Source organism: Watersipora subatra, chromosome 3 (genome assembly GCF_963576615.1).
Source record: "Watersipora subatra chromosome 3, tzWatSuba1.1, whole genome shotgun sequence".
Lineage (NCBI taxonomy): Eukaryota > Metazoa > Bryozoa > Gymnolaemata > Cheilostomatida > Watersiporidae > Watersipora > Watersipora subatra.
The window spans coordinates 12,948,323-12,975,822 of record NC_088710.1 but is presented as its reverse complement, the minus strand read 5'-3'; the positions used below and the strand labels follow the sequence as shown (position 1 = coordinate 12,975,822).

The following is a 27,500-nucleotide window of genomic DNA, read 5'->3' as shown; positions in this document are numbered from 1 at the left end:
TCATCAGGCTTACCTCTAGTCCTTACTAAGGAGACATCATCAGGCTTACCGCTAGTCCTTACTAAGGAGACATCATCAGGCTTACCTCTAGTCCTTACTAAGGAGACATCATCAGGCTTACCGCTAGTCCTTACTAAGGAGACATCATCAGGCTTACCTCTAGTCCTTACTAAGGAGGAAACAACAAAATGGCGCTCAGGACTGGAACCATAGTGCTATCGCTGAGCTGATCATCTAGGTAGATATAGTCCTATTTATAACAATTATATTCTACATATAAAGTTAATCTGTTCCGAGATCTGCTTCATATATCAAACTGTTTTATGTTGGAGCAAATATTTCTGTCAAAATACGCTGAATTTTGTCTAATTCCCTCCGCAGTTCAAGTTCTATGATAACTAATGGCACATACTGCCAGTAATCCCGCATAGCATTAAAACCAATGCATGATATAAAAGTACATAAAATGCAAACAAAACTAAACTGTTTGTATGAAACTAAATTAATATTTTCGAAACAGAAAAAGGCTGCTTGTTGTCATTTTGCCAGAGTTCAGAGACGGGCAAATGCAGCCGTTGGTCTTAGAAATTGAGTGGATGGGCGAGGGGGGCGGGCGGTGCTACTAAAACTTAGACTGTGGGAACTTTATATCAACTTTATGTTTAATTTTCACATCCAGTATTTTTTCTGGACCAAACTGGGATGTTTTGAGAAACCTTGTATGTTGCACGTTAGGAAATACCTCAGGTGTAAAGTCAAAAACTTGTTTCAAGTTTTACATCAAACTTTATAAAATTACGATGATAAGGTGGTAGTAAAAAAGTTTTGACTGTAGTCCCACATAGGCTATTTTTAAAAGAGGTGAGTTGTGAAAACTTTCACTATCTCTGCTTTTCATTTCTCTCCTATATATCTAATATACTATGGGATGGTTTCTGTAGCTCTTAGGTTATGACTCTTCTTGTAGGGCAAGGACACTGCTCTGCACCAGATCTCATTAGCGAGCTGCTAAACAACTAATGCATCAGAGGTTTTGGAGTTAAAAACAGTTGCAACACGCATAGCTTGGCGCATGCGTATTGATAGACATCCCATAAAAATAGGTGATAGCCGAGACTGGGTTCTACGGTAGATGTAACTAACAATAAAATATAGAATAAACCCATTTATAGTCCATTCTTTGTGCTGGGATGTATAATTTAGAGTCTAAGGATAAGCATATACTACCAACTAGGCCAACACGCAGAACATGGAGATGGGATGCTACTTCGATTTTGTGGGATAACAATTAGTATAGGTATGTGTAAGGCATGTATGCCTTAGGTTACATACATGTAGAATAAGTGAATGTACGTGACTATAACGTGATCCTACCATACTGATGATGAGCTATCAAGTCTTTAAGGGGATTGAGAGAAGCGTCAGCATCTGCAAAAGGCAGTTAGTGCCACCAGATAAGATGCCAAGCACTCGCTCTCCGTTGACAAACCAGATTTCTAGAGTGATACCTACTAGCTTTACCTTCAGTCATGTCGCCTATGCCAGGGCTTCGTCCTTTGCGCCCATCTTTCAATCTAGCATCAGCACGACCGAGATTTCTACCTCGTGGACTCGCTGAAGATCCATTCTAAATATGAAGCATGTAACCCCATCAGCGATTGAGTGAGAGCAGAGCTCAAAGATGACAACTGAACCCAACATTAAACACTGATAAGTAAAATTGTCATCAGCACAACCATTTATAAGCACTAGGTTACCCCATAAAGTGAGTTTTATATGACTAGGTCAACGTTGTCGATCACAAACTATAAGAGCAGTATGAGTTACAATGTATTTTTCCATAGTTTTATATAATACATTTATTTTAGCATAGGGTATAATCACAAAAAAGATTAACCATAGTTCTTTGGGATCTGAAACAAACTGCATAAAATACAACATACTATTTTAACAATATTCACTTTAACATACAAAGGCTTCAACTTTGCATCTTGAGGTTTGACTGTATAGGACAGAATCGAAAAACTAGCTTGTTTTCATATTTTTAGTGTAGCAAAAAATGACAGATTTAGCATATACTATTTAAAAATATTTCATGAAAATTTTGACAACTTTGTTGAATTTTGACCTGTCGCCACAGCAATATATTGCTTGTATCGATAAACGCAGAGCAGCATGCAATAGACTTAGATATTTTAACAATGTGCTTCTGAAGAATGAAGTAAAATTGCAATTTTTACGTTGTCCAAGAGATAGTAGGCTATAGCCTGTTGACAAGAACTCACATTTGTCAATAACTGCGCTAATGCTCTAGTGTGCTGGAGGATTAAGTCGTTTTATAGAAGAATAACTCAGAGTATAGTGAAGTTGTCTGCTCGACCATTTTCGTAGATGTGCAAACGTAGCCGTTGTTTCAACAATATTGTAATAGTACAGCTCACCTACCTACCAGTACCTAATAACTAAAAAACTGACCTGCTTGGAATCTGAAGCAGCCTCATGGTCTCTGAGCCGGTACCAGAGTGGCTCAGTGCTTAGTTTGGTTGAAGACAAGTCAATCACTACCTAAAATATTAACACCAGAACTTTTCAACAGAAAGCATCCGGTTTTAGTCTGAAATATTTCACTATTATACAGATGCAAGAGTGACTTTGAAGTATATCTCCAGTTTGTACAGTAATAGCAGTAATGGTCTACAGTTGCAGTACAAATTAAGTTATGAAGATTCGAGGGAGCACATATAGTTCTACAAAGCACAAGCAACAAGACTAGTTATGTACGTATTGAATGGTTACGGTAGAAGCTTCACAAAGCTACATAAAGTTACAAGCAGCTTTATGTAGTTACGGTACATACGGCTTTATTAAAGTGTAAACAGTGTACGTACATGTACAATTTGTAAAATCTCAATGACTTTACAATCGCACAGCATAACCACTATAAGCCTGTACAAATTAAACCCTACATCATAGACTGAAGTTACTCTACAATTTACCACAAAATACTGAGAAGGGTACATAATTTCTATTTAAGTTAACTATATTGCAAAAAGGGCATATTTGTGGATACAACTTTAGAAATCAAGGTTACCGTGATATTTTAGGTCAAAATTTTAAGGTCAAAATTATAGGTCACCATCTTAAGATTAAAATTATAGGTCAACATTTTAAGGTCAAAATTATAGGTCAAAATTTTAAGGTCAAAATTATAGGTCAACGTTTTAAGATTTAAATTATAGGTCAACACTTAAAGGTAAAAAAATAGGTCAAAATTTTAAGTAAAGGATTCTTCAATGTGCATATGTCTTGTTTTCTGTTATAAAAACATTGAAAACTGGACATATACTTTAAACATTTACCTTGCCAGGCCTAGTTCTCATGCCAAATGAAGCTAGATGCTGGGTATATGAGCGAGGTATAGATTTCACTATTTATATATGATAGTTGTCTATAAGGATTGTAAATTACGGTGAAAATCTCTCAAAGGATTGGCTCTAAAAATGAAATGAAGCAGTCTGACTTTCATCACGATTTTCCTTGTGTGAAAGTCGTTGAAACCTTTTGACTGCGCCATTCTAAGAGTTTGTTAGCACTTAACAAACCAGTAATGTAGCTGAATAGATTATTTTTGTACACGGTTTTCATTAAACAAATTGGTAGACTCGGTTATACTAGTGCAATATTTCTATCTAATATTTCTATGGTACGCATTGAGGTTGTTCAGTAATGGAAGCTGAATAACTTGGAGGTGAAGCCGTTGAGAAACGTTGCAAAACACTTGTGTGCTATTTTATCAATATGGTCAGTACCATGCAATGTTGAACAATTATTACTAACTCCTACGCTGAAAGTCTCGTGTGCTGTGAGAGATCATCATGTGTAATACCTATGCGCATAATTATTCCCAAATGTGGCAAGGTAACTGTGTGGTGTAGTGGTTAGCATAGATGAAGTTGGATATCTGTGTTTGATTTCTATGCCAGGCACATTTTTTCTAATTCTCTTAGCATGGCTAGGGATAGATGGTCGAACAAACATCGACTCTTATTATAATAAAGACTAGCCAAATTCTCGGTGTTGCACGGGTATTAAAAAACAGTTTATAAACAGTGGCAGGTAATGTAGTTGCCATTGGCTAATTTGAGTAAGCTAGTATTCATATTGCAAAACTTACTAATAAGAACCATGGGAGCAAGCTTTAGTGACGTTGCGTGTAACAGAGAGTCACTTTGCGTATGGTAATGACTCATATCGCCCAATGAATCTATTGCATCCCGTGAAGATTAATGGGTTAGTTTTTCGTTTTGTGAATGAGAGATTCTGAGATCAAATCTTCTGCGACACGGACTTTTTATTGCTAGATTCTAATTGCTATTGCTGGACAGACACCGAATGACAACAGATGATGATGACAAAAGATGTTGAGAGTTATATATATATATACTATGAAGTCTAAATTATTCAAATTCACTCGGAGCAATAGTGGAATCAATTAAAGCTACTAACAGCTTAGCCCATACAATAATGTGTTCAACTCCTGAACAAATACTGAACCAACATTATTTTTGGTAAATGCTAGATCACTCAATCAGCCATTTGCAAGTATCCAATACAACCTAAAGGACACAGGAAGGAAGTTTAAATCAACTACAAAAACTTACTTCTCCCAGAAATTCGCTTCTGCCATTCTTTTTAAGGTTCCACACAGTGACTTCTATACTCCTCTGTTCGAAGTCTAATGCTGAGACATTACGGTAGGTGAAACTCTGCTTCCATTCCGGTTCACGAGTTCGAGCTACAGGTCTAGTTATTCTCTTCTCAGAGTCACTGTAAGACACGAGAATATCGCATATATGGGCTGTTTGAGTTTAGTATCTAAAGATGTGGAGTTGTGTCTCCAATGCTTTTACAGACAATCACTGCATCTGACTACAATGGATGCAAATGTTACAGCTGTTGTAAGGAATGTTCTAGAACACATCAACTAGCAGACCCCTGGCCATGTCACCACAAATCTTATATGGTGCGGGCAAGTATTAAATTTTAAAGATGTGATCACATCAAATTCTAGATTTTATCAGAAAGTATAGATATTTTTCTATCATTTGAAACTTTTTTTCTTGTTCAAATCCAGTATGAAAATGATTTTCGTTCCTAAAACTTTATTGCTATAACTGGACAGAGGACTGACAAACATTAAGATTTCTATATATAGATGGAAAAACCTTTAACTACATGAAATAAATAAAATAATATTCAATAAAAAAAGGTTTTTATTGTAACAATGTGCGCGTCACAAGCAAATTCAGGTATAGCGTTAGTGATACAGAAAACTTGACATTGCTCAGGTAGGGAGTGATAAAGATTTGAAGTTAGTCTAGTCAGACAACATGAACTATAAATTAACATGGTTTCTTTGCATTATTTGGTTTTCATGTTTGACATATTTAGATTTTGTTTTTAATATTTAGCGTTTCCACTTTCACTCATTTTAAGTTTTTTCTACTCTGCATCCATTTCCCGTTCTTCCTCAAGATAACCATTAGATGGTTTCCAATAATTTGTTATAGAATTCTTAACAAAATGTTTGATCACGCATTTCTCTATTTCTATAGTTTTAAGGAAAGTTTTGTCTTCCTTTATAGCAAGTACTAACTACCCCTTCCAGTGGTCTTATTGAAAGATATAATTTAAAGGAAGATATGGAACACTGCTAGTATGACAAGAACAACTTAAAACCAAAATATGTGAAGGCGAACCTCTTACACATGTTTTCATTTGAAATTGCATCTATAAATATATTTAAAAAAAAACATCAGATGTCGTGTGTTGCTCAAATTTTACGTCACTAGCTAAAAGATTTGTATACTGAAAAAATCGAAATCGAGGTTTGGCTGCATAAATTTCAAACAAAAAAATTGCAAAAAAAGGAAATTTTTTGTTTTTAAAAACCCTAATCAAGTTTTGTATTATTTTTTTTGGTGATTTTTATAGATGATCATGCTACATTATAAAATTGTTTGTGTATTTTTGTGCTTCTTTTTTGTCAAATGATTTAATTAGAATTTCATATATAACTACTACCTGCTACAAGACATCAAACAAGTAGTCAATGATATTTTTGTACGCCATGTAGAGTAACTTTTACAAATATTCTAAAGCAACTTGCTGCTAGACACTTAAGGGAATGCTTTTTAGCAGGGCATTAATTAAGTTTATAAATTTTTGTTGTAAATTCTTTATGTATAAAAGAGGATAAAGTAATTCAAATAAATATTTACTTGTGACATGGAAGTAGACAGATCTGACAGTAGGTCTGGGGAGGCTGGTTCCCATCAACTAATGGAAGCTCAGATGCACTCAGCACTGCTATTATTAATTCCTCTTCTTGCTTATCATAGGCTACCTTCAACTACGAGTCAATGGAAGGTCAGCCAGAGGTCAACAACAAATTCTCTTGAGGTCAGTTAAAATATATATTGATGTCAACTAGATGTCATCTAGAGGTATGTTGAAGGTTCATGCTGTTGACTAAATTTCGTATCAAAAACTACCACAATTTTTTATGCTCAAACAATTTTTTTTTTCAAAATAAATAAAAACATCAGATGTTGGAAAATTGTTGGAAATTAATTTGCACATACTGTAAAAAAAAATTGTCAAACTTCATGGCATTAGCCAAAAGATTCGTATGCTGAGGAAATCAAAATTGAGGTTTGGCTGCATAAATTTCAAACCAACAAATCGCCAAAAGGTAGTTATTGTTTTTAAAATCCCTAATCAAGTTTTGTAACAGTTTTTTTTTGTAATTTTTATAAATGAACATGCTAATGTACATTATGGAATAGTTTGTCTATCTTTCTTCTTTTTAGTCATGTTTTCAAAATTTTTCAAGGCATGACGCTTCAATAAAAGTATCTTCAAAAAAGTTTTTTTTATTCATCAGAGAGCGGATCGTAGGAAAAAATTCTATGATATATGGAACTAATAATATTTAGAGAATTTAACTGCAATCAGCAAAGTCTAGTTTGCATTCAAGACATTGCATTACAATGGCTACTCTAGTCATTCATATCAATACAGGATTAACAAATATAACATATCAATATAAATTAAAACTGAAATGCAAACATATCACTACCAAATCGTGAAATATAAATAGCATCAAAGATGAAATCTATAGCAGTAAATAACCAAATTAACCGAGATCATTGGTTTGCATTCAATTTTTTTTAATAGGTTTATGCAGAGTGGCAGCTAATTGTCATAATTATGTTAAGAAATATCTTTTATTGCAGATAATGACTGTCGATGATGAAGATTTAAGCTAGAAATTTTACCTGAATTTTACCAGATACGTGAGAAATGGACATAAGTCGACGAGTGAGGTTTGGAGACTCTGGTGCTGTTACAGTAACGGAAGGCGTGCAATCATTCCAGTCTGAGAATATAAACAAAACGATAAAATTTAAGCTTAACTCTTTGAAGTAGGATAAGAATAGGTATTATTGGTGAAGTTAAGACAAGTTTGAGCTTACTAAAAATGAGATTTGATAAATTCCAAACATACCGTCAAACCTTGACAAATGAAGAAAACCCACAAAGGTAAATTCACTTTCATATTAGCTACATATGTCGAAACTGTTGTATGTTGTAGAAAGTATTTTGCAAGAATAAAATTTATTTTCTTTAATCTGCTTCGCAGTTAAAATCCTTAAAAATAAATAATTCAAGCATTAGATAAATCATTGAAGCAAATTTATTATATAAAAACACATAAATAAATTAAACATACAAAACTAAATTATATGTAAGAGCCTAAATAAGGTTATAATAAATAAAAAAGTCAATAAAAATAAATTTGCTTGTTAGTTCACTTTTAATTCACCTTTAGGTTATACACAGGAAAATTGAAGTGCCACCTTGGTGATACAAGAAACCAACAGTGCATGGGTAAAGCTGACGGGTGGAGACAACTTCGACTTAAGGATCTTTAAACGAATATTGCTTCTTCATATATAAATTTATATTTTTATATTAGTTACTTTTTAACTTTAATAATTTTCACTTTAATTATCACACCAAGTTTCTCAATTTTCATTAAATTCCGGTTTACCTTTCTGTATGAATCATTTTCACTTTATTCTTCATGAAAACTACATACCAGATAGCTTTGAAGATTTTTAAAAGTTTAAAGAATTTTTCAAAATTAAAAAATAATTTTTAAAAGATATTTTGCTCATGTTCCTCTTATTATTTGTCATTTTAACTTTAAGGAAAGTAGGAATTGCCTTCTTCCTTTTTTCATCATTTCTACCGCTTGCACTTGTCTACTCGTGATACATGACTTTATAACTAAAGAGGTATGCGTGACACACCGGAAGCGCCTTAGGGTCTTATGGAAGCGCTTTAGGGTCTAACATTGCGAAGGGGAGCTGCACGCATATGTACCGACTTACTAAACTGCAATGTTTTAAGAAACTTTGAACATTTTATGTTGGAAGCTACATCAAATGTTGAAACATTTGCTCAAATTTTATATTCTATGTTAAAAGTTTATATGTTGATGAGATGGTAAATTGAATTTTGATTCTATTTGACAGCAGCTCAAATTTGTCTTAGTTATTTTTGAGTAATAATGACATGGTCTACTTTAAGCAAAAGCACTGGTTGTTTTGAAACCAGAACAAAAAGCTAGATTTAGAAATAGTTTCTAACCTGAAATAAGTGTAGGTGTAATAAGTGTAGGTGTAATAAGTGTAGGTGTAAAAGTACGAGTAATAGTAAGAATAAAAATAAGAGAGAATTTACTTACGTCTTACACGGAGCTGCCAGCTTTCCTCTTCAGTTACTATGACTGGAGGAAGATTGTCCCTACAAGCAATCAGGGAAAAGTATATTTCTCAAAGACAAAATGGTTATATGATCGTCAATAGCAAACAGTGTTTAGGATAAATTTCAAGTAATGTTGTAAAATCACTAAATATACTAACTCAAAATTTCATAAACTATTTCATATAGCATGTCTTTTTTCAAAAATGTAGCTAAATCTTGAATTTTGTCTTCCAAATCTAGAATGAATTAGTTGCAATCTTTGCAAATGAAAAGTATGGGTATTTTTAAATCAGTAACAGCTGATCAAATTGAACTAAGCAAATCAGATAAACTGATCAATATCTACTGATCAGTATCTGACATATGATGGCATTTGTTATATCTCAGTTACGATACTTGCACAAATGTTCAGACTAAATATTGTAACAAAATGGAATTCTGCTTCTACAAAAAAACACCCTACATTTTTTTACATTCATGCTGTGTATGCTTAGCTCTTCATGTTCATGATTTCAATAAAAATTTACAGAATATATGTAGGGGTGAACCCATCATTGAATATTTACATAAAGTATAGGTTTTTATTTTCATGAAGCCAATGAATCGTAAGCATTTCACAAGATGCAACAAAATGGTAGGTGAATCAATGACCTTGAATAACTAGCAGCTAGCAGACATACCAAATGTATGTCACACTCACAACTTACTTACCGACTTCACGTTAAATTAAGCCATTCTGACATAATTACTTCCACAAAAAGTTAAACGTGTACAAAAACACCATGAATAGGCTTGCTTTGTAGGACATCATCCGTTAGTATTCCGCATTGAGAATCTAGAGTGATGTAAAATGGCTTGTGGAAAAAGTTTACAGAAACAGTTTAAATTGCTTTATGGTTACGGAACTGCATCGACATTTCCCATTTCATCGCTCTACCATAAATATTGTGAATAGCCAGAGATCAGAGCGAGAAGTTGTTTAAACATATGATGACTCTGTCTGCTAAAGATTTGGTTAGTCAACGTTAAACATCGGATACAAGTAAAAGACGGTTTGCTGTATATCGCTCAACTTACTTTGAGTATGGCCGCAACACAATGAGCTCTACCATCGGGTCACTCTTTGCCTCATTGATAATATCGGTGGCTTCCTCATTAGTCAATCCTCTCAAACACCGGCCATTCCAATCAATAACTTCATCATCTGCAATGTGAAAAATTGCAATAACGAATTAATTACCTCCTATCATTTCATAAAAGCATGATTTCTATTGCGGTTTTATTTACTCTGCAACATTGTATCACCATTATGTGCAGGCACTTTTTATAATACATGTAGGCTAGACCGTATTGATCCTCAAGTGTCATACTTTACATCTGCCTGCAATAGACTCATTGTTGTGATATTTGCATGTTTTCGTGTATTGATTGTGCAATATATCTATGATTTAAATAGTTTGATTGATGGAAATGGGTCAGCTCTACATCAGCAGTCAGCGACAAGTGATTTTAGCTGACTTTAATTGGCTATTATAACATCATACCGCGTACAGCTACAATCTCCAGCTTATAAGTTTTCTATGAAGCAGAAGTTTGTCTTCGTTTTCTTGGCCATACTGAGCGCAATTGACAATAAACTAACCCACCTCTGCTATAATGATATACCACATATTCTATGTGTTGTCAGTACCAATACTGTTACCAATTTACCTGTTGCCAATTTACCTGTTAGCGATTTAACTGTTACCAATTTACCTGTTAGCGATTCACCTGTTACCAATTTACCTGTTACCAATTTACCTGTTACCACTTTACCGGTTACTAATTTACCTATTACCGACTAACCTGTTACCAATTTACCTGTTACCAATTTACCTGTTACCAATTTACCTGTTACCAATTTACCTGTTACTAATTTACCTATTACCGACTTACCTGTTACCAATTGACCTGTTACCAATTGACCTGTTACCAATTTACCTGTTACCAATTTACCTGTTAGTGATTTACCTGTTACCAATTTACCTGTTACCAATTTACCTGTTACCAATTTAGCTGTTACTAATTTACCTATTACCGACTTACCTGTTACCAATTTACCTGTTACCAATTGACCTGTTACCAATTTACCTGTTACCAATTTACCTGTTACTAATTGACCTGTTACCAATTTGCCTGTTACCAATTTACCTGTTACTAATTTACCTGTTACCAATTGACCTGTTACCAATTGACCTGTTACCAATTTACCTGTTACCAATTTACCTGTTAGTGATTTACCTGTTACCAATTTACCTGTTACCAATTTACCTGTTACCAATTTAGCTGTTACTAATTTACCTATTACCGACTTACCTGTTACCAATTTACCTGTTACCAATTGACCTGTTACCAATTTACCTGTTACCAATTTACCTGTTACTAATTGACCTGTTACCAATTTGCCTGTTACCAATTTACCTGTTACTAATTTACCTGTTACCAATTTACCTGTTACCAATTAACCTGTTACCAATTTACCTGTTACCAATTTACCTGTTCCCGATTTACCTGATTTAATTGTTAGGATTTACTTGCTACCGATTTACCTGATTTAACTGTTGCGATTTACCTGGTATCGATTCACCGTTACCGATTTACCTGTTACCGGCTTACCTGGTTCAACAGTTACCAATTTACCTGTTACTGATTTACCGGTTACCGATTTACCTAATTAACTGTTACGATTCACCATGTTTGTTTGTTATGAAACCCTAGAGTACTTTGTTTTCAGCTTGTTGATATAATAAACTTATTAAATGTGTTCATGAGTTTGATGCACTTAAACCTAGACATGCATCTGCATCATTGTTATAGTTTGCCCTCATCTAGATAGAGCTAAAGACAAGTTATACACTGTTATATTGCATGGCTGTGATTTTAAATGATAAAAGCCCTACACACAGTCTAGTCATGCGATGCAATATTGTCAGCCTACTCTGAAACTAGGAGTCTTAAATTGTGCACCTAACCTGAATTCACAGGGAACACAAGCAGAACGTATGTTACAAATGGATAGCTATTTTATAGAATTGTATTGCATATAAAATGTTACTAAAACTGTCACATGCTTCTGCAACTTTCATATACAACTAAAACTTTTACATATTACTGAAGCTTTCACATGTTACTAACACTTTCACATGTTACTAACACTTTTACATGTTACTAACACTTTCACATGTTACTAACACTTTCACATGTTACTAACACTTTCACATGTTACTAACTCTTTCACATGTTACTAACACTTTCACATGTTACTAACACTTTCACAAGTTACTAACACTTTCACATGTTACTAACACTTTCACATGTTACTAACACTTTCACATGTTACTAACACTTTCACATGTTACTAACACTTTCACATGTTACTAACACTTTCACATGTTACTAACACTTTCACATGTTACTAACACTTTCACATGACTGAAACTTTCACATATTACTGAGACCTACTTGTTACTAAAACTTTCACATGCCACTGAAACTTTCAAATGCTGTTAAAAGCTTTTCACAAATTGAAAATTCTTACGAAAGCTTACCTTTGCGAAGATGGCCAATTACATCAGCAATGCCACCTGGCTTCACCTCTGTTACAAATGCACCGTATTCACCATTGCTTCCCATTCGTCCACCAATCACCCGCAAGCCTGTCATGGAAGAATTAAATTATTATCTACTGGCCATGCGTATGCACACATTTATTTCTACAGATAATTACAACTGTGATTGACCTTTTGTCATATTCTACGCTCGTTTTTCTGTGATAGCAAAGGTGAATTTACACAAAAAGTGGACAGTTGAATCTCGCAATTTATTCATAACGCTAGTTTTTATGTCATCTACTTATTGACACTAGCCACTTTCAATGTTTAATTGTCATTGGTCAACTAAACTCCTTATAGAACTGCACAAGATAGTAAGAAATCAACACGTGGCGTACTTATTAGCAAACAAAAATATGTATGATTTAAAAATAATCCTGTGGATCTCCATAAAACAATCGCTGTCCGCTATTGGTCGATCGGCACAGATGGTAAGGCCAGTTGGGACTTACTTACCTTGTAATTAATTTCCTTTACCAATAATATAAAACTTTAAGGATAACTTAGACAAAATTGTAATAGATTTTGTCAACAAATATTGATATTTTTTTATCATTTGTGATTGTTTTTGATGTTTGAGGTAGTCTGAGTGTTAAAATGTTTTAAGATTAAAATTAACAAAACTTGATCACAGTTGAACAGCTCAGAAGAAAAATACGTGCGGAATGAAGTTACTAGTTGTTTTCATTACAATAGTTGATATCGGTTATTGCAGTCACGTTGTAGTGCTACGCGTCTCTATTTTGTCGGTCTCTGAAACTTTAGACGCCATAATTTCACTTTCGTTTGATCTGAACGTTTTAACCACGATCAAGTTTGGTCAATTTTAATCTTGAAACATGTTGAGAGTCAAACTATGCCAAATACATAAATAATCGAAATAAAAAAATACATCGCATAAAATCGCATAAAAATGCAGATACTTACTGATAAAAAAATCATTTAAAATTCTGTGTAGGTTCATCTATAATACTGATTATTGTGAGTGCACAATGCCAGAATTTTGTTAGAAAACATAAACTACATAAAATTTTAAAGAAAATCATAAAACTCTTTGAATTAGTGTTTTTGTAACTGATGACAAATTTTTACCGAGAACAGCTTTCTCCGCTGGCTTTCCTTCCCTTGCCAAATGACGGGAGAGTATCATATGACCCTTGAGGTGAGTGCCATCCGAAGTTATACTCCAAGCGACAGGGTGCTGCAACACGACAAACAAACCTGCCTAAAATCGTCATAAACTTATTATCGTTCAACAGCTGTACATACATGACAACCACCCAAGTTAGCGAGCTTTATGTGCACACACCGTTTATACAGAAACACAACAATAAAGCAAAAGCTGACAGACACGTATATAAATATAAGTAAAATGATAAAAAGTAGCAAACACAATACAGAGATGACCTGAAACACGAGCAAACACATAACCTACCACATCGAGATCATAAGAATTACAAGCGTGAAGAGAGGTAGAAAATGTTGGCGCAGGAAAATGATATCTCACAACGATTGTACAATAAACATTTACCCGTACACAATTGGAGCTCACCGCTAGGAAGTTTTTTATTTTTGCGTTTATCGCAGTGCTTGATACCCCATCATATTTACCGCTGCCGGTGCTTGGAGCTGCTCAAATCAAAAGTAGACAGGCGATTAATTTCATACAGACTATTTTATTCTTATCTGTAAATGAAACCTTGGACATTCTCATAGGCCTAGCCACGAAATCAGTAACCAAGAGAGTATAATAGATGAATTTGCACAAAATTTTTGGTAGATTTTATTAGAAATTATCGGTATTTTTCTATCATTTACGATTGTGTTTTATGTTTGAGGTGATCTGACTGCCAGGATGTTTCAAGATTGCAACCAAAACAACTTGATCACAGTTAAAATGCTCAGATCAAGCATGAGTGCGAGGCGAGTATGATGTCTATAATTGCAAAGAGGCTGACAAAATAGAAACGCGTAACGCTGCAACTTGAACGTAATAGCTTATATCAACCCTCGCAACGATAATAACTAGTGATGTCATTTTGCATGTATTTTTCTTCTGAGCGTCTTAATCGGGATCAAGTTTTGTCAATTTTAATCTTAAAACATCCAGGCTGTCAGATCATCTCATACATCAAAAACAATCACAAATGATAGAAAAATATGAATACTTTCCAATAAAATCTACTAAAATTATATCTATGTTTATCTTTATGACAATTTCAACTACTGCTATGCTTTATGGCATAACTAAACAGCCAACACAAAACCTACACTACCTAGAGGTAATCAGTCTACGATTGGTGTTGCAAGATGCTTTGCAATAACTGACAGAATTAGGTGGTGCTCGGAATCACCTGTGGCTGTATGTCATCTCAAGCCTCACCATCATAACCAGGGTGAATGACCTAGTAAATCATAACAGCTATGAGTTGTTCTTTCTCACTCTTCTCTTCAAATATCTACTGCTCATTTATGAGGGTTTGAGAAAAACTTTTCTTTTTTATGCCCAATTAGAAGCTTTACTGAAACTCATCAAGTGCTAGCAAAGTTCTTACCATTGAGTGTAATATATATACTTGTCTCAGCTGGTCACTCTCATTTCTCAAGTATATTAACAGGTTAATCATGGCAAACTCCAGTTTATTGCAAATCTTAGCTTACAACTTTAAAATGCTCCGCAATACAGCGCTTCTATCGCAAATGTTGGCTCATAGGACCAACAAAAATCTTCATTCAAATCATGGCTCATAAATAAAGCTCCAATATATTGAGCTCGTATTTCAAGTTTCAGATATTTTCAATGTAACCATTTTCTGTGAAACTTTTATAATGCCAGTTGCATATAAATTTGTGCTATCAGAAGTGCTTCTGAAGGTCACATTTAGGAATTAATTCCTAGACGTTACTATAGAGCTATTCTAGTTGTTTAAAACATTCTTCCTCAAAAACATTTCTAAGAGATCTGAACTTTTTAAATCGATACTAAAGGTGTACAATGTAAAAGTGTAGAGCAATGAAAAACTTGAAGTTTATAACTTTTCTCCTTTTTAATTTAAAAATAACTTCTTGAAATTAATATCTCTACTTCTAAAACTGTCGACTCCAGTTATTAATTTGTTTAGTTTCAGTCTATCTCTACGCTCTTATCAAGTACAGTAGATGCTCTTAAAATGTAAATAATCCATTGCGGGAATGTTTACGTTCAAATTGATTTATGTTATATGAATAAAAATACATGTAAAGCGCCCAATTTGTTCCAAGATCGCCACAAACTCATCCCTTCGACTTTTCAAATAGGCAAAAACTAACCCTAACTTTTTAATTTAACAACTGTACAGTAACTTTGGTGTTATTGATTTGTATCGACAATTTTTTTTTTTTTTTCTCATCGCCTTCTCTTGGTTTACAGTCCATGATTACGGTAATTTTTTCATTATAGTAAGAAAAGCACCCGCCTTTAATTTCAATTAAATAAATTTTTGTCACTTTTTTCTAGATAGTAAGATCTGTGCTGCAAATTAAAAAAAAAACTACATATGTTTAAAATAAAGTAAAACAAAATATATCTTCACTATAATAGCTGTATATATACAGCTATATATATACTATATTATTTAACTCGATCATCGTGTTTATTCTTGAGCTACCTGCAGCATATTTGCAAGATACCTACTGCTACAGTCTATGATTATGTAATTTCCGACAAGCTCTCCATTTTAGTCCAATTTTCCAAGTACCGATACGTCAGCAAGGGGAGAATTTCAATGCTCTAGTGGCTCCACTGGCTAAGTATGCACATAGATGATTTTGTTTCTCGATACTTAGTAGGAAATCTATAATTCTATAATCCCAGCGCTAGCTGCATATGGACCACTCCAACTGCTGATTCAAACGTATTTATCTGTTGCATAAAAAGTTCAGACTTTCTTATTTCTGACAACTTTCCAAAACGGCAAAAGGCTTGTTCATCTCCAACAGACTTGGTCAAGGAAGCAAGAGTGATGCTAAAGAACAAACACCATCCTGATGGTTCTGGTGCTGATGCCATCTTAAGCAATTCTTAATCACGTCGATGTCTTAAAGATCACATTCTAGTAGATTTTGATCAAAATTATTAATATTTTTCTATCATTTGAGATTTTGTATGCTGTTTTATGTAATCTGACGGCCGGGATGTTTGCAGATTAAAGCAACAAAACTTGATCACAGTTAAAACGCTCAGAAGAAAAAGACGTACCCTAAAACAACAAACAAATCTCACATCATAGAAAAATGTCTATACTTTCTGATAAAAATCTATCATACCTAATTGGGTGTGATCACATCTTTAACTGGGAACTTCAACGGAAACATGGGGTTGTGTAACCATCCCCTAACTTCCTGTTATCAATTGTATCCCCTTTACTAGCTACCATGCAAGTCTCTCTGTCATCTATGACCAATCTATGCATCGCGTCCTGATGATTTCACAAGCTCATTAATAGCTAACGATCTGCTTCATAGATTGATTTACAGGGCTATTCATTATCACCCAGTCATTTAGACTGTGGTCATCAGTTATACATAGCAAGTCACACACTATGTTTCCATGACTCGGTTAACTACTAAGCTTGCATCCACAAGATAGAAATAGCCAAAATCCGCAAGTCAAGTGAGTTTTGCCACTCGCACACTTTTATCGAATGTTTTATGTTTACGAAAGATGGAAACGGCACTTGTGAATGATGCGCAAAAACTACTGCGCAAGCTATTCCATTTTAAACATTTTCCATACTTCGGTCTTTTCTATTGTGAAAGCATGCTGCTAAGAGAGACACAAGTGCCCGGCTATGACCTCTGGGGCGAACTTCCTTATCTTTTTTAACAAAGCACCCGTGTTAATTTTCAACATGCGAATGTTCATTGAAGCACTTATCGCATGATAACTCAAGGTGTGCACACAACTCCAAATAGCCATAATCCGTACTAAGGAAACAAAGTCATACAGACTATTACAATCACTAATCAGCTTCTCTGAACACTATCTAAAAGGCTTTGAAAGTTAGTGATGATGTCATCAGCTAGCAAGGTCGAAACCATATCAAGGTCAACCAGTGGCTCTCACCTTTTTCACTGATCATGCTGACACTTTCAAGGTCATCACCACAGGAGGTAGTAGATCGCATCTCATCCTCACTGCTGCTAAAGTCGCCAGTCTTATGTTGTTTGTTTCCGTCGTTACTCTTCGCTTTTCTATGCTTATGAGGCTTGGGAGGAGGTGGTCGAACACAATCAGAGGGGTCGGAGGAAAGTGAGTCAGCATGCAGCATGGCCATCTCTCGCCGTCTTGACCTGCTTAGCCAAAGCGTTCAAACATAGCACAATTATCTATGATATCAGCGAGATCAGGATTCAAACATAAGCAAAAATCAATCAAAGGATAGATAGTAAGAATGATATATACGGTGTGCGGAGACAACCACATACAACAGACAGACACGTAAAGTGTTGCACTATATACATGCTAGTAACATGCGTTACCGGTTGTGAGTATGTTAGGTGCCAAACCATAACAGTAAACAAAGTGCTTTACTCGATGAATAGACATGTAGAGTACTTTACTATGTACATAAGCGAATGGAGTACTCTACAATGTAGATATGCATAAACAATGAAATATCATCATTCTTGATATGAAAATCGAATTTTTTAGACTGATAAAATACGAATTACATCGATGCGATTGTGTAATATTCAGAAGACAAATCAAGACTGCAGTCATACGTACCGAGCAGATTTGACATTGTCTCCTTCTCCGGTCTGTTCTTCCATTTTGAGCATCCCTGGTACAGCGAGTTTGTTAGATGTATTGGTAGAGTTGCTTTCTTGACTCGAGTTCTTCCCTCTGGTATCTTCCAGTTTAGCTACACGAATAAAGTCATGTCAGTCTAATATCACGGATAAAGCACTACATACTGTAGATCTTGTAATTTTCATTTTAACAACTTATGATAGGTACAATCTGTAGGAGGTGTGTTCCACAGCAAGTGTTGAAGTGTATGTAATAGGAAGTACTAGCCGAATTCCTGGCGTGGCACTTGTATTAAAAAACAGCTTATAGATGGTAGCAGGTAATATAGTTGTCTGCCACTTGCCATTAGCCTGGCACATTGCCAATGGCTAATTTGAGTAAGCTAGTAAACTTACTAATAAGAATCGTGAGAGCAAGCATTAGTGATGTTGCGTAAGGCAGAGTGCTATGCGTATTTTAACTGATATAATGACTCATATCGCCTAAAGAATTCGTTGCATCGTGCGTAGCTTAATTGGTTAGATTATTGCCTGGTGAACGGGAGGTTCCGAGATCAAATCTACCACAAAGCGAACATTTTATTTCTAGATTTTAATAGCTATAGCTGGACATACCGAAAGACGAACTATGAGATTTACGTACATGTATATAAGAAAAAAGATTTAGATGGTTGCTTTATGTGCGGTAGCCTACAGTCTAAAATTATTTGATATATGTAATAGGGTCTACTTACAGTTTACCCGATGTTTAGTTTGTTTGTGGAGCAGCGATTGTTTTATACGGTTTTTTGAACGCAAATACCGTTAATATACTTTATAGGCCTATCGAATACTTGAGATGCAATCTGAGTATCATATCATCTAAGTTAGGTTTAGTACAGCCTAAATGATTTTTTGCCATTTGTGATACAATCTGAATGTGATACAAGTTGTGTGTATGGCACAACCTGTGTATGTTGCAAGCTGTGTGTGTGTGCGCGCGCTCGCGTGCGTGTGTGTAGTACATTCTGTTACGTTTTTGTGAGTATAGGGCTACAAACTGCCTGTTACAGGATGTTTGGTACAAACTGCGTACATTAAAATTTGTGTGTTTTACAAGCTATGCATGTTAGAAGCTGTTGTAAGCAGTATCTCCATTGCAAGGTTGGTGTGTGACAAACTGCACAAGGGTACTAGCTGTGTGCAGTGCAAGCTGTGTATAGTACAAACTGTATAAGTCACAAGCTTTACACGTTAGAGCTGCATGCATTACAAGTTATTTGTAGTAAAGCTCTGGGTGTCACGCAGATCAACAGAAATGCATAATAGCAATCAGACCTCACTCTGAGTACGCATCAAATGTAAAATATATAAGAACCTTGACCTTGACATAATCTTGCTGATTATGTAATTGTATTTGATTGCTAAGAAAGTCATTGACTTCTTCAATAGTCCCTGATTTAATAAACTGGTTAGAGAAAAGGTCAAGCGAAGTAGCCTAATTCCCTATTATAAGAACCTGCGTTACCAGTAGGAAAAATATTTAGGGTGACTGTCTCACACCGCTTTCATTGATAAGTGTTTATTTTATTGATAATGTGTTATAGTAATTGAAACAGAATCTGAATTTGTGTAAGTTAAGATATCACTGTAGGCTTTGGTCTTACGTTGCTCAGTTTTTGTTTTCTTCTTGTTACAGTAACCTAATTTTAACCTCAAGATATAGCGAAAACATTTGGTACGATCACATTCTTGACATTAAAGATGAACTAACACATTTGGTATGATCACATTCTTGACATTAAAGATGACCTTACACATTTGGTATGATCACATTCTTGACATTAAAGAAGAACTTACACATTTGGTATGATCACATTCTTGACATTAAAGAAGAACTTACACAAAAGTTCAGTAGATTTTATTAGAAAGTATGGACATTTTTCTATCATTTGTGATTGTTTTTGATGTTTGAGGTGATCTGACTGTCAGGATGTTTCAAGATTAAAATCAACAAAACTTGATCACGGTTAAAACACTCGTAAGAAAAATATGTGCACAATGACATCAGTGGTTGTTATCATCTCTATAGTTGATATTGGCTATTGCATTCAATTTCCAGCGTTACGCGTCTCCATTCTGTCGGTCTCTTTGCAGCTATAGATGTCATAATTGTACTTTGGCTTGATCTGAACGTTTTAAGTATGATCAAGTTTTGTAGATTGTAATCTTGAAACATCCTGGCAGTCAGAGCACGTCAAACATCAAAAACAATCACAAACAATAGAAAAATGCCAATAGTTTTTGATGAAATTTACTAAAATTTTTGCAAGTTCACCTTTAATCCAAATGTTTGTAAAGCTAGGCTACACAAACCGACACTACAAAACAACGAGTCGTGTTAATAAATAGATTGATCAATGAAAATCGACCTTAGTTGTGTGAAAGCCATGATTTTCTTGCTAGACTTTTACGTGCTGGCATTTAAGTATAGTTAGGATATTTGTGTTATAACATAAATCAGCAACGAATTGTGCTAGACAGAGCATTTGCGCAGCTATTTGCATCACTATAATACTAAATAGATTGTGACAGGTCATATCACTTTCAATACAAATTAGATCAAATCACAAAATTGTTTCTTGACTCTGCGTAATAAAGAAATTTCTCAGCTTTTTAAAACTGTTTTCGGATATGAAATCGAAGCAATTTAACCTGAGATACAGCTTTCTATCGAAAGTGGTGTTGGTCAATATGGTCAATACAATACAAAACAAAACTAAAAAACATGTCTTCAAGATGATGGTTTGGGTTTTAAACAGTATTATTTGTTGACGTTTGGGAAGGTCATAGCAACCGCACGCTACAAACATTACATTTTCATGAATGTTGGGAATGACTTGACTTCACAAAAGTCTAAACCACACGGACAAGTTTCACTTTGGAGCCCATTGTGCCCTGTATAAAATACCACATTTGTGTTGAAAATGATACGAACTGTCACCATATTTCGCTAAAAAAAGCTACACATTAACGATTAAAACAGCCAAATACAAAATCACTTTAAGCACTTGAGATACATTTAAATTTTTTATAGTTTAAAAGGTTTTAGCATATTTAAATACCAAAAAGACATCTGACATGTTTTATTAACTGTTTCAATATATCCTAGCGGCTTTCGTATACGTATATGTTACAAGTAGAAATATCTTTAACAACACACAAATAGATCTTTGTCCTCATCACTCCAAAGTCAATCTTGAACTCAACTATCTAGCGTTGGAAATAAATAAAATTGCATCAAAATCATTATGATCAACTAGTTCAGCTAATAACCTACATGTTGGCTTTATCTTTAGCAAGTAGACCAACATGTTCATTTCAAAACGATGCGTCGACAGCACCTTGCTTACGCATTGCCAGTACTTTAGCTAAAGCTATGCATCTTTAGCTGTGCAAAAGATTCATTTCATCAGCGAGTGTATCGAGCCAGATATTTTACTAACTATTGTATGCAAGTGGCGAGCTTTTTCATACCACCTGAGATAATAAAATACTGGCCATAGCACTTTAAAAAATACCAAGTCCTACTTCAGCTTTCAGCCATAGTCAATTTAAAAAGTGGATTTGAAACACCATTGGCTGGAATTCCAACACCATTTTTGTCATTACAAATAGCAAAAATAACTTTCATGTATTTCAAAACCAAAAAATGATTTAGTAACCAATTTTTATATTATTCTGTACCATAAGCTGTATATTTACAGAATAGGAAAGTACTGCCATGTGTGTAAAAACTATGAAACCATTCTTGTTTATGGAGACTTTTTTGTAAAAAATATAAACATAATGTGTGTTTTGCTATAATTATAAACTAAAATAACACACTACAATGCTATGCAAAGTAAAAACTACAGTCAGCATTTTGTCAAGCACAAAGAACATATCTGCATATAACAGTGGAATACAACTGCAACTTCTCTAGCTATTACAATATGTTTAGGCCAATGTATATTGTTCCTGAATTAGCCAGAAATACTTCTATATCTACCATGTGTGGCATACAGAGGTATTTTGAAGAAACGAGAACTGATATTTTGGTGTTAGTCACAATGCTATAACCATTTTAAGAGCAAGAAAAGAGTTTAACCATGCTAACTGCAACCTATAATAACTTAACTGCAACCTATAATAACTTAACTGTGACCTATAATAACTTAACTGTAACCTATAATAACTTAACTGTGACCTATAATAACTTAACTGTGACCTATAATAACTTAACTGTGACCTATAATAACTTAACTGCAACCTATAATAACTTAACTGCAACCTATAATAACTTAACTGTGACCTATAATAACTTAACTGCAACCTATAATAACTTAACTGTGACCTATAATAACTTAACTGTGACCTATAATAACTTAACTGCAACCTATAATAACTTAACTGCAACCTATAATAACTTAACTGTGACCTATAATAACTTAACTGTGACCTATAATAACTTAACTGCAACCTATAATAACTTAACTGCAACCTATAATAACTTAACTGTGACCTATAATAACTTAACTGCAACCTATAATAACTTAACTGCGACCTATAATAACTTAACTGCAACCTATAACAACTTAACTGCAACCTATAACAACTCAACTTTATGTTAGGCCTAAAAGAAACTTGCCCAACTGCAGGAGATGAAACAAACAAAAAAGATTACCATCATGTCTCTCTGTAGTACTCCAGACTCTTCTGTCAGCGTGGTGGCTGTTTGGTTGGCGCTGATCAGGGGATGCTTGTGACCTATTCTGCACCTCTCCAGGACTACTCACTACTTGTGCAATCTTTTTTCTGTCTGCGATATTTGGCGACTGCTGATGAGTACCAAGTCTAGCCGGGGGTTGTGTTCCCCTGTAGTGATCAAGCCAACCATTAGGTCTGCTGTTGGTTCATCAAGAATGACCAGATTACAAGTAAGTTTCATGCACTTTCATAGGCTAATTTTAACATACTGTTCATCGGTAGGTGTTGTTCTGAAGGTTCTGGCAGCTGGTTCTGGAACATTCCTTCGAGGTGGAGGGTTGGGGCGTTGGCTCGTTCTCATCAAAGAATCGCGGCTAAAGTCACTTGGACTACTACAAGCACAAAATTAACTTTTTGCAAATACGCTACATGAACGGCAAACAAGCTGTTCTCCTTATACAGTATTTATCTTACAATGTATAATGTGACATAGAAGCTTAATGTGATATAGGCAAATCCTTTACATAAACATGCACAAAAACATATTGACGTTGGTTATCAAGTTCAAAATAGCCTGCAAAGGAGAACACAAGTAAAATTCATGAAAACCTTATACAGTCAAAGTTTGACATTTGAAGTTATTTTGTTCCGGCCTTTTCTTTTTATGTAAGCAAACGTCAGATGTTGAAGCAAATCGGTATCTTTATAAGACTGTATCATATTTAATTTAAATTTATTCATTACCCAGTTTAAAAGCTCAACTATATGTACTTCAGGTAACTATATTGATCATTAAAACAAATGAATTCTATATACCTATGCAGACAAAATAAATGCAAAAAACTAAATTGTATTCACGAAACTAAACTAATAAGGTATTCCTCAATGTAACGAGGCTATTATTATCCTTTTGTTTTTTGGTTAAAGACAGCCAATAGCCTTGGTGCTACAAGAAACCATTGAAACATAGTAGAGTTTGTGATAGTGATACAGAGCCAGTATAACTTAGACTACATGAAATTAAAATTATTTATATTTTGTACTTTTACATTTGATTTTGAAAAATTCTCAAGGCCAGCCTCTCTACTTTTTTCAAGCTGTCTTTTTGCAATGCTTTCACTCTCTTCCTATTAATAACTACTAGATGACTTTAGAGCAAATTAAAATATTGATACACGGATAATAACTCATTTTTTTATAGTTTTTGCCTAATTCTAAGAAAAACATTGTCTTCTTTCACCACTACTACCACTTGGGATCTATGATTTTACAACAAAAATGGAAGGTCTGAATATTGTTTCATAGTTTTCTAAAAGCGTTGAACCAATCTATGTGAAGGAGAATTGCGTACGTATACACCGATTTATGAAACGGCAGTTTCATGAAATATTGGATGCAGTATGTTGAATTTTCCTTCAGGTTTTGGTTCATGTATCAACTCAACTTCAATTCAAAGGCACCAAAAACTTGTATACCAAAGTGATCATAAGTTATGAGTTGACCACTGTCAGTTTAAGCCTTGGGGATTGCCTGAGTGCTATGCTAGGAATTGCTCTAATATGTGTATTCATTAATACTCTATAGTTTAGACTGGTAACAAAAGGTTTTAACGCTAAGGTAGCTGCTGAAGGCCACAGACAAGCAACAGCCTGTTACGCTTTGTAGAGCAGGATTCATTCTACAAAACTGTGTAAACTCGCAGTTTAAATATTTATCAATCTACTCGTCCTTGTCGCTATAGCACTTTTGTGGCGTGTTGTTTCTGCTTGGACAAAATGTATTTCAATGGTCCTATTGAGCTATCCGACATGAAGCGATCTTTTGACACCACACTGTGCAGTCTAGTCATGCCCATATAATCACAACCAAAGTTCGGATCAATCGAAGCTCTAGTCCTCTTGTAACTTGATAATATGTACGTGCAGGTTTTGCCGCAACTAGAGAAGCGTCTAAAGTCTCTATCAATCACTTGATGACGTAGAGTAATCTCCCGGGCTCTTGTTAATGGCAGCTGACCGATGAATTGACAGCACGTTGACCTTAAATATGGAATGACAGCGGGTAGCTGATGTTTTTCAGCTATAGTATTGCATAAAGCTAAATGGTTAAAGAGGCAGACAATGAATTGTCTCCATTCAAATGTCCAACGAGAATGTCTAAATAGTGTCTCCCGTTCAACGAGTATATCTCTCTCTTTCTCTCTCTTGCAGTCGGTCGTTTTAACAAGGACTGTTTTATGGTTTGGGCTTTATCGCTGGCTTCCATAACGGCTCTGTTTCTGCCTTCTCTTACCATCTGTTTGGGTTTAGTTCCTTCAATTTCATGCTACTCTTAGCTACATCTTTGTATCTCAGTATGTCTGCTTTTAAAAAGTAAGTTAAACTTGTGATGTATGAGTGAATCCTATCATTCAAGGTGCTCATCGCACGTGTTTCATCACATTATTTCATGTGGCTACTATTATCAACTTATAGCTGTTTTGTTAGTAGAAGCAATTATTATTTCGGAAATAGGTCGTGATGGTTCGAAGCATTTAGCAACTCCAACTAGCATTTTGTAATCAATAACGCGTGAGATTACGCGTACGGTCTCCAATGATTACTGTAGACTGCAGAGGTTTTTCAAGTTGCGACCAAATAAGCATGTATGCTTTATCAACAAGAAGACTAATGATTGGTTAATATTGTTAAGGTCAAGCGCCTTCCCTTAACTGGCTACTGCAATCCACCCCTGTTTCAGGCAGAGAAAGAGTGTATGAGTTCAAAGTGAATAAGTTTGTATTTGACTGTAAGCGCCACAATCAATGTACAACAGAGGCATTCACAACTCCACTGAGAGCCTGGCCCATCTTGCCAAGTCACCCAATTTACTACCATATAAAAGGAAGGTGGATATATACAAAAACAAGTAAAAACATAGCACACGGTCGAAACTGAATATAATAATAATATAAAAAGAAGTATAAGTATGATTAAATAATTATTGGCGTCGCCGATTAGAAACATACAGAGTAATAAGAAATAAGCATATACAACAGACAGGGGAGACGAATCACGATATTTAAAAGGACAAGACAGTATAAGGCATATAGGAGTAAATAAAGTAAATGCAACGTCCGCCACAATATTATATAAAAGACACTGCTGCATAACATGTACCTTTAATTTTGTTGTTTAAAGGATGTATGTTAAATAAAAGTGGTTAGCAATTTAAAAGTGGTGTATTTGGCAACTTTGGAAATTTAATGATGTACTTACCCTACTTACCCACCATTTTAGTAGATTTTATAATAAAGTATGGGTATTTTTTACCATTTGCGATTGTTGTTGGTGTGCGAGATAATTTGACTGCCAGGATGTTTCAAGATTAAAATCGACAAAACTTGATCGTGGTTAAAATGATTAAACAAAAATACGTACTAAAAGACGTCACCAGTTGATATCGTCGCTATAACTGATATCTGCTATTGCTTTAAGTTGTAGAGTTAAGCATTTCTATGCGGTCATTCTCTATGCAACTATAAACATCATGATTGCACTTTTGCTTGACCCGAGCGTTTTAACCACGATCAAGTTACGCCGATTTTAATCACCGAGATCACGGTCTGATCACTTCAAACTTGAAAAACAATTGCAAATGATAGAAAAAAAAACTGATATTTTGTGATAGAATCTGTGAGATTTTGTGCAAGTCCATCTTTAATGTATGCTACTTGATGAGAGCAATTCTTTGCACGGTACATTCGACTATGTTTACGGAATGAGGTCATGAGTGAGCGCGTACGCTAATACTATCATGAAGTGAAACTTTGTGCTTAAAGCAATGCGTACTAACCCAATAATAGCCGGGAGGTTATTGCTAAAAGTTGTACCAACCGTACACCATAGCATCGTGCTATCCTTTGCCATGAGTAAATTATGCCTTCTTATTGCACAACCATCTTGATTGGAGCTTTTACTGTAGCTTAAGGGATATATTTAATCTCCCAAGATGGCTGGATGGACATGCGGAAATGTCAAATGGGTAGAGATAATCTTATTAGGTTTAGTAAGCAAAAGAATCATCGATTACATTTTGAGAAAGGCTGTCGGAGGCCAAGCCTGAGGCCAATCAGTACGAGTTGAACATCAACAAATAGATAAAAAAGCTATAAATTACATTTTAAACATTGTCAACAGAATGAGGCTATTTAAAACCTTTATAGAGATGAACATACACAACTTTTTGTTGATTTTACCAGAAAGTATCAATATTTTTCCATAATTTGCGGTTGGTTTTGATATTTGAGGTGATCTGTTGCCAAGATGTTTCAAGATTAAGTTGATAAAACTTCATCACGATTAAAACGTGCAAAAGACTAATACGTATGAATTGACGTCACTAGCAGTTATTGTAGCGATAGTTAATATTAGCTATTGCGTTCAAATTGAAGCGCTACGCTTCTCTATTCTTTTGATCGCTTTACGATTATAAACGACACAATCGCACTTTCGCTTG

At 34.7% G+C, this 27,500-nt stretch overlaps 1 protein-coding gene across 1 annotated transcript in view; it reads right to left on the bottom strand.

The window, feature by feature from the left end:
• The window catches only part of LOC137390360 (regulating synaptic membrane exocytosis protein 2-like), a gene marked incomplete at its 3' end in the record, with an annotated part of 69,227 nt that overhangs the window by 30,338 nt on the left and 11,389 nt on the right, over window positions 1-27,500 (bottom strand). The window contains exons 6-19 of the mRNA XM_068076693.1: window positions 23,273-23,395; window positions 22,981-23,171; window positions 18,253-18,388; window positions 17,590-17,816; window positions 14,038-14,114; window positions 13,578-13,686; window positions 12,423-12,530; window positions 9,913-10,039; window positions 8,816-8,874; window positions 7,341-7,441; window positions 6,282-6,412; window positions 4,658-4,827; window positions 2,476-2,561; window positions 1,522-1,627 (exon numbers count right to left, since the gene is read on the bottom strand). Of these exons, the coding sequence (XP_067932794.1) occupies window positions 1,522-1,627; window positions 2,476-2,561; window positions 4,658-4,827; window positions 6,282-6,412; window positions 7,341-7,441; window positions 8,816-8,874; window positions 9,913-10,039; window positions 12,423-12,530; window positions 13,578-13,686; window positions 14,038-14,114; window positions 17,590-17,816; window positions 18,253-18,388; window positions 22,981-23,171; window positions 23,273-23,395 (1,751 nt within the window). The remainder of the gene's footprint in view (window positions 1-1,521; window positions 1,628-2,475; window positions 2,562-4,657; window positions 4,828-6,281; window positions 6,413-7,340; window positions 7,442-8,815; window positions 8,875-9,912; window positions 10,040-12,422; window positions 12,531-13,577; window positions 13,687-14,037; window positions 14,115-17,589; window positions 17,817-18,252; window positions 18,389-22,980; window positions 23,172-23,272; window positions 23,396-27,500) is intronic.